This window comes from Acanthisitta chloris, unplaced genomic scaffold, assembly GCF_000695815.1.
Source record: "Acanthisitta chloris isolate BGI_N310 unplaced genomic scaffold, ASM69581v1 scaffold13313, whole genome shotgun sequence".
Taxonomy (NCBI): Eukaryota; Metazoa; Chordata; class Aves; order Passeriformes; family Acanthisittidae; genus Acanthisitta; species Acanthisitta chloris.
The window spans coordinates 37962-46560 of NW_008663350.1; the positions used below are offsets into that span (position 1 = coordinate 37962).

An 8599-nucleotide genomic window follows, 5' to 3' on the forward strand; every position below is an offset into this window, starting at 1 on the left:
CTGTGGGAGCACCCAGAGAGAGATGGGCCAGCTTGTAGTAATCTCAAAGTTATGTAGTGTATTTTGCAAAGCTTTCATGATTAACCAGTGAAAGTTTACAGATTTGCATCAAGAAAACCAAATGGTGATCTGTCTGTGGATGAAAAATAAAGGGTGATATTTTACTTGAAGAAACTAAGTGGTATTTCTAGTTGTAAAAATGGAAGGAAAAATCACAGGGAAAATCTATAAGGAACAAGATGAAACAAATAAGCCATCATGCAGTTATTATCACTCAGAAGCACCGTTAGAGTCTGTTGGAATGATGGGAGTGGGGAAAATGCTTCCAGTTCTCTTTCCACAACAAATAAATTACTGGTATGTTATACTTAAACAAGATTCCCAATTAGATGCTATTCTGGATAATAATATTCTGTTTATCAAGAATTCCTCTTCTTGGTTTTATTAGAAAATAATTTTTCAGTGCTTGTTCTAAGCCAGTGCGTAGCATTCATGAACTGTAAGCCTCCTCCTGTTACCTCTGATGTTCTTCACCAATACATCTTGGTGAAGAACAGATAAAAGTAGTAACAATTTTCTGTGTAGGCTTATCTTTAAGGGAAACTTCTCCCAAGGCACTACAGTTGCCAAGAAACTCATTAATGAAACATTGTCATGCTTTATCTTTGCAGATTAATTGCTATATATTTAATAAAATAAACATAGCCTCTTGAATTGAGCAAGATATTCATGAGACACTGATAAACATTTCCTCAGACTCTTGACTGACCACAGTCAAGGAGGCATGGACTCTGGGGTGCTCCTTGATGTACCTGCATGACATTACAGGAGAGAAATCCCATAAGGCATCCCTCCAGATTGATTTCATTAACAGAGTTTTGCTAGGCTTTCTTGTGAGCAGAACCAGGTATTTATTTGTAATCAGGAAATCAGGGAAAACCCCTGGCTGGATCAGTGGAAACTTGTGGGTGAAGAGTGTGTCTTACTCTTGGCCAGGAAATGAGAAGAAGGGTCGGGAGACTGTGCAGATCTCCTCGTAAGCAAGTACAAAGCTCTGCCTTGCAAATAGCTCTCCCTGACAGAGTAATAATGGTGCTAGGATTTTCTAAATACTGTTTCTGTTAGAAGCATTGCCTTAAGAAGAAATACTATATTGATTTTCTGCATTGCTTGTATGGATTTCATTTTTAGAACTTACTTAAATGATGCAGGGACTACTTACTAATAAGCTTGAAGATACTTTTGAATTCCTAGTTCATCAGGATCTGCAGTGGGCTTCTAACATTTGATCACTTTATCTCTTAGCAGAACTTCTCGCTATTGTTTTTGTGGAAACATCCCTTTAATTTTTGTAAGGGACTTGGGGAGCTGATGTTTATTTTCATAAAAAGTAATTTGCTGATTTCTGAGGAGCTATTTTGGGGCTTTGTTGGTTTTGTTCTTTGCTTTCATACCTTTGGTTTCTGAAAACTTGGATTTGCTTGCAGGGGAAGGAACCTCAAACCAGCAAAGCTTTTAGAGAAGTCACCATTGTATGGTTATCTATGAATGTCCTTCAAAGTTACTCTTTTAATATTTCATTCCTTGCTCCTGGTGAAGGAAGGCAGGTATTTATTTCTGTATTGTCAAGTTCCACAAAGCTTGTTGTCCCTATGTCTTTCAAGAAGAAAAAGTTAAATGGTGAAATTTCACCTTCATTTCCCCTCAGATTGAAGTTAGCATGGATTATTTGGAAGTCTGCTACAAATAAGGAAGAAAAGATTAATTCTTCCACATCAGATGTGAAACAAATTTACTTGCTTGTCAGAAAAAGGCTAAAGATAAAAGACACAAGTTTTAACATGAGTTGAAAAGGTAGCTGAAAACAAATAATGAGGAGGAGATAAACTGCTGGATAGTTTTCATTCTGCTTTCAAGATCAGCATTATATTTATTCGGTTATTTATTATTACAGCAGCAAGAGGTCACTACATAATTCATGGTAAGAAAGACCATTATTGCTGGCTCTGTATCATTTTTTTTTTACTTAAGAAATGAGGGAAGGGCATTAATATAACAAAAACTAGGGAAAGGATAAGAGTGGGAAGGTAGAAGTAATGTGGATGGGGGGCCGTGAATGGTCTAGTTCATCAGATAAAGTTAAGTTCTTCAAAATTAAATTAACACATTACATTTAAAAGGTCCTTAGATGTTTACTCAACCATCAGCACAGAACATCTAGCAGCTAGACTATTTGGAACAGACTTCGTTGGAGAAAGGGTCATGGCCTGGAAGTGTAACCAGGGTAGTGTTTGTGTGGTGTGGTACCACACTCTGATGGAGTAGTTACAGCCAGAGCCCAGTGCTTAGGAGGAACAGACTAAACAGTATCTTGGAGGATGTTACTCAGAACATCTCTCATACTTAAGGTAATACAATGAGGAACAGAAAAAAAGACATGCTTTGTTACAGTATTGATAATGAAAACATGTTAAACCATGAATGTGAACAAATGAGAGTAAATTTGGAAGGAAGAAGTTGTAAGATGAAAGTGCAAACTACCTTCCATGTGCAATATTTACTTGGTTGTCTGACCTTGTTTGATAAATTCCTAATGTTCACAGTTGCCCTGCAACACCTGTGTGAGGTGAATGAGTGTTGTTTACAAGACATTTACAGATCATATAACCAAGGCACCAAAAGTCCAAGTGAGATGCCCTGAGTAATTTGGGAATTCTGTGTGTGAGCAGGGAATTAACTGTGGGATTTCTTATGCACCAGAATGCCAGCCTTACTGTGGGGCTGTTCTTCCTCCGATGGACTTGGCAAGAACTGTGGTGGTGGATGTTAACAACCAAGATACAGTAATGGCAAAAGGAGATAGGGTTAGAAAAACGAAAAGTTTGCAAACAGGTTTTCAGGTTTCAACTTGATAATTGAAAGAGCTGGGTAGACTAATGATTGCTGCAGGAAAAAAATAAAATTCTGGAGGTGTAGTTTTAAGTTAAGTGTATGCTCTGTGTGTAAAACTGTATGTCCATACAAAGAGCCAGAGGCAGTCAAAATCCTAAGAGTTACAGGAGGCAAGAGGAATGGGGGAAAGATTATGTGGAAGAAGGGGAATATATTTTGAGGTTTGTAGGCTCTTTCTTAAATGGAGGGTAAGTAGTCATAGAAATAACAGCCTTTCCAGGAGACTTCAGCTTTCATCTAGGAGTTAACTTGATAGATGAGGTTAGGGAGTTCTTACAGGAATGAATTAAATTCACTAGGATACTTACTTTCTTACCAATATTAATGTCTACCAAAGTAAGTGCACAGAAAAGAATCTGAGTGTTTGTTTTGACCAGAACCTTGACTTTGTTTATGAAATATTTAACTGGGAGTCCTTGTTTTTGTTGTGTGTCTGTCAGTTGCAAAACAAGTTTTACTTAAAATTCAGTTTGCTACTTGCGTTAGCTGTTTTCTATTATGTGTAGTGTAGTTTTAGGCAATAAACATGTTTTAATTATTCCTGGAGTGTAGTACTGGAATGTTTTACATATTTTAGTGTTATTTTTTTCTTCTCCTAGGTGATACATGCTTCATATATGTACTGAGTGCCTTAGCTGGAAGAACTGTACAGATAGCTCTTTACTTTTGAACTGAACTCCCATCCTAGTTTCCTACAAAAACCTTATATTTAATGTTCAGGGTGTGGCTTTACATTGTGTTTACTGAGTGTTAACTGGCTGTACAGTGCCAGCAACTGAGAGAAGAGAGCAGTATTATTGTTAGTTGGATGTTTTTGTTTCATAATAACCTTTTTTTCCCTACTCCATGTGGACAGTGCTCCTTAGGTTGCAGATACACTGGGAAATTACTTTGTTTCCGGGTGGGGAGGAAGTGGAAGTGTTTTGATTTTTATCAGTTCTAAAGTGTGCTGCATGAAGAACACCTTGGAAAAAATTAATACCATGGTTTTTTTCTTCTCCCTCTTCACCCTTATTCCCTGCTGTTTTTAAAACTAGGTATCAAATTGTGGTGGAAATAGTTCAGGCAACCACAATCAGCAATATTCCCCAAGTGAAGAGGCAGAAAGGTAAGATTCCATTTTAAGTTACATCTGTTGTTTTCTATTGAAAAGCTGTTTGAACTCCCAACATACATATGCAATCAGTGTGGGGGGGGGTTTTAGACAGATTTCACGAATGCTATGCCTTTACTATTTCTGTTTGGTTTCATTTGTCTGATCTTCCTTTAACTCCCATGGTGTGATTATCCCCTCCCCAACTCTGTGTTCTTCTAAGTTGATTGGGGGGGTTTTTAGACAGATTTCATGAATGCTATGCCTTTACTATTTCTGTTTGGTTTCATTTGTCTGATCTTCCTTTAACTCCCATGGTGTGATTATCCCCTCCCCAACTCTGTGTTCTTCTAAGTTGATCAATCATGGGAAAGGTCATATCTATGATGCATTTATTTTTGGAACTTGCACAGAACTAGAATTTCTGGCATTACAAATTCGTATGCTGGTAATCTTTCTTCCTCTTTGTTTTACATACAATCCATTCTTCAAAATCTCAGTTCGTTCTCCTTTCAAAACACAGGAGAAGGAGTGATACACAGCACAATTTTCAGACTTGATTTTCATTCTTCATTGTGTTCTGTTTTTGTGTTGCAATACAGAGTGCTCTTAAATCCTTCTGCAGTTTTTTGCCAATGTCTGTCTTTTTAAAAACATGTGCATCTTATATTTGTACTTACATTGATTATGTCTACAGATTTTTATGGTCTCAAAATGTATCAAAACTGTGGTATATCTTCAGGAGATTTTGATGGCAAAATTACAGACCAAATTTTTGCGTAGGCAGATGCACTTAAATTGTATCAATTCATAATAAAATGGCAGTGGATGATGAAAATTAATTTCTTTATAGACAAGTTTGAAATAGCTTGCTTTTGGGTTCTCATGTAGTCTCTGTCAGCTTAAAAAAATAAAATATTTTTCTAGCTCCTGGTATCGGAAAGGAAAACTTTAAAAAGTAATTCAAGCATAATGAAAAATGCAGAAACAGAAAATAAGCATGCTGTGGGGTAACGAATCTTTGGGCCATCTGGAGAGTTTGGGGTCCACACTCAAGTTTGTGAAAACATAAGATTGTCCAGACTGATAATGCCTTTTGTTTCCATTCTAAAATAGAGCTGGAGGTACATTCCGTTGCTTGTGTCAAACCAAGGTAAAAGGAAAAGTAGGCACTGGTTTTGATTCAAGTGTACATTATGGGAATAGATATTAATATTTCTCAGAGGAAAGTTAATTTAATGGGAAGTCTGTTTCGTAAAGTAATAAATTGAGGACAGGAAAGTTAACTCTGAGTACATTATGAAAAATCAATCTCACTAAGCCTGTATTTCCATTTGTGCTACCATTGGTCTTTTTTTGAGACAAGAATTGATTTGAGGAATGTTTTTATACAGTTTAGGCTTTTACAATTAATTACTGTCTCAATCTTTGCCTCACTTGAGTTTGTCTGTTTAGCTGTCGACTGTTCTAAACCCTGAGCAGATGTTTTTCTGAAGCTAGAAGTGCCTGGTACTGCAGAATAGATAAAGATTATAGATATGGTTCCACTTGTTCTGTGCTGAAGTTGTTTCTACATTTTTATGGGCTCTTGACTTCTACCTCTATTTAAAGAAACCAAAACAACAGAAATTCTGGTAGGTGGTGCATTGAAGTTTTGTGTTACAGTATGGACTTTTATTTAGTTTAGTCCTATGCAACCTTGTATGTTATTTAAGGGTTGATTACCACTGCTGGTAACAGGGATTATTGTGGCTAAACATTTTGTTTATTAAATAGCCGAAGATCATTCACATTGTGTCTGAAGAAAAAGGTGACTTGTTTTTCCTTGAAACATGTGAAACAATATGTCCAGTAGAGGCATGCAATACAATCTTTCTATAGTTCACACAAATTTAGGCCAGATTTCTAATCCATTTCAGTTATTCTGCTATGGTTTCATTTACCAAAAATTTCAGGCTCCATCTATGCATAATAAACTTTAAGAGGGCTATCAAGACTGTAGAGGGTTGAAATCTAGTTCTGAAAGCTTGCTTGTTTTTCATGAAGTAGGTGGAGACATTTTACTTAATGTGGTAATGAATCTAATATGTTCCTGAATTTTAAGAAGAAAAGTTTAAGGAAAAAAACTGAGCTACCTTCCTTAAAACAAACCAAAGACAACAAATAATCCCAGCTGAGCTCATTGCTGATACAAAGGTTGTTGAGCTCTTGTGAGCACAGCACCAGATTAATTAACGTCACTTTTTGATGTTTCTCTTTCTGGATACTGCATCATAATGCTACCCCTGGATTTAATGGTGAATAACTGAATGTAAGCTTTATGCAAAATGGAAATGTGTTTGCATAATCTCATTCTGTCTTTCTCTTTTTAATCTGTTCCCCCAGTACTTAGTGTATACCTGCAATCATGTGTGAGCATGAGTGCTGGATATATGTGGCAGTCTCTTCAGTAAATGAACTTGTGCCTTTTGTGTCATGGGTATCACTTACCTTTGATTCCAGCCTGGTCAGAGATACTGTTTCTGGTAGCTATTTCCTTTGTCCTGTGTCAAAGTTGGGTCCTGAAAATGTAACTGCTTTTTTAGTGCCTGGGTGTTCAGCCAAAGCAGCTGAACTTTGGCTGGCCTGCAGTCTGTTGAGCCTGATACCTGCCCTCACTGTCAGAGTAGAGCAAGTGTAGAATTGCATGTACATTGAATTATGGACTGGTTTGGGTTGGAAGGGGCCTTTAAAGGTCATCTACTCCAAGGCCCTGTAATGAACAGGAACATATTTAATTAGATCGGGCTGCTCAGAGTCTCCTCCAGCCTGACCCTGAATGTTTCCAGGGATAGAGCATCTACCACCTGTCCGGGCAACCTGTTCCAGTGTTTCACCACAGTCATTGTAAAAGACTTACTCCTTATATCTAATCTAAGTGGACCCTTTTCTGGTTTAAAATCATTATCTCTTGTCCTGTTGCAGCAGACCCTGCTAAAAAGTCTGTCCTCATCTTTCTTATCGACCTCTTTTAAGTACTGAAAAGCCACAATTGGGTCTCTCCAGAGCCTTTTCTTCTCCAGACTGACCAACGCCAGCTCTCTCAGCCTTTCCTCTTGGGAGAGGGTTCTATCCTTCTGATCGTCTTTGTGGTTCTCCTCTGGACCTGCTCCAACAGGTCCATGTCTTTGCTGTGCTGAGGACTGCAGAGCTGGATGCACTAATCCAGGTGGGGTCTCACATGAGAGTGTCTCAGCCTCCATCAGTTTGAGTCATGGGAGCTTCCTGAGGCAAGGTTTTCAATAGGAAAAGGTACAGCAAAAAATGTGAGGAGCAGCTAGTGCAGCAGGAGTGGCCAATATTCTGCAGCAGTGGTTAGCTGATATTTATGCTTTGCTTAGCAAAGGAAGTGGTGTGCAACTGCATGACTAGCAACAAATATGGCAGAGCAGGATTGTGTACCTTTGCTGTTGGTTGAGGAGGCATAATTAACTCTCTAAAATTGACCAAAAATATTTCTTCTCTAAGATTAGGTGTCTGTTATTAAGGATGAGAAGCCTGAGGATCAGGTTTCAGACTGATGACTTTGCATGGGATCTACAGTTACCTGACGTTTTGACTATTTTATATGGTGATACTAAATTATGCATTTAATGTTGATGCCCCCCAGGGTTGGAGAGGAAGACTTGTTCCTCGGGGAAGACAAGGTTCTTTGCACTTGATTTAACTAGTGCTGGTGCCACCTGTCGGCAAAATATTTAGCTGTTAGGACTCTCTAGTAAAGTCAGAAAGTACTTTAAAGTATTTCTAAATGTCATTGTATTAAACTCTCTGTAGTCAAAAAATGCCATGTTATAGGGTTGTTTTTCTTTTCAGATTTTTATCTCTTGAATCTTCTGGCATGTGAGCATAGGAGAGCAAACAAAAACATACAGAAGCATCTGATTCATGTTAAGCAGTGAGTTTTGCATTTGTCTCCCTGAGAGAGTCAAATGTCTTAAAAAGTTGAGGCACAAAATAATTTGAGCGATTTGCAGGATGATGCCACTTGTGGGTGGATGATGAAATATCTGTGGCTGTTGCTAAAGCTGAATAAGAAACCTAATGTAGCATTACTGTTTTCAGAGATGTTGATGGTTTATTTTAGAGCAGTGAACGTCACTGTAAATAAATTTTAGCAAAGATCTCTTTTTACTAGCTGCTTTTTAAAACAAACCCAGAAACCAAAAACCCAAAATGAAGGCACACAGCTTGTCATAGAGCAACACAGAGAAAATCTCTCAACAGATGTATTTATGTATTTTTAAAATTTTTTTTCTTTTGTAACACTGTCAAGGGATATTTTTGATTTGCCTTCTAATTTTCTGTGCCCTCCACCTTACACGTGACTTGACAGCATGACTGGAAACCACCCTTGGATGATGGGACGGGACGGGTTTTCGGACACTACAGTGTAATTGACCCCAGGGCATCCCTGTTGAGAAAACTGCTCCCTTTCAAGCAGGGATTGCGAGACAGATCGGATAAGCAGCCATTCCTGTATGGGGAGATCTGCTGTGTTGCAGTAGAAGATTT

General features: G+C 38.0%; 1 protein-coding gene across 1 annotated transcript in view; it reads left to right on the forward strand.

The window, feature by feature from the left end:
- Window positions 1–8599, forward strand: part of SNX25 (sorting nexin 25) — a 68595-nt gene that overhangs the window by 25998 nt on the left and 33998 nt on the right. The window contains exon 5 of the mRNA XM_009070959.1: window positions 3990–4060. Coding sequence (XP_009069207.1) covers window positions 3990–4060 — 71 coding nt within the window. The remainder of the gene's footprint in view (window positions 1–3989; window positions 4061–8599) is intronic.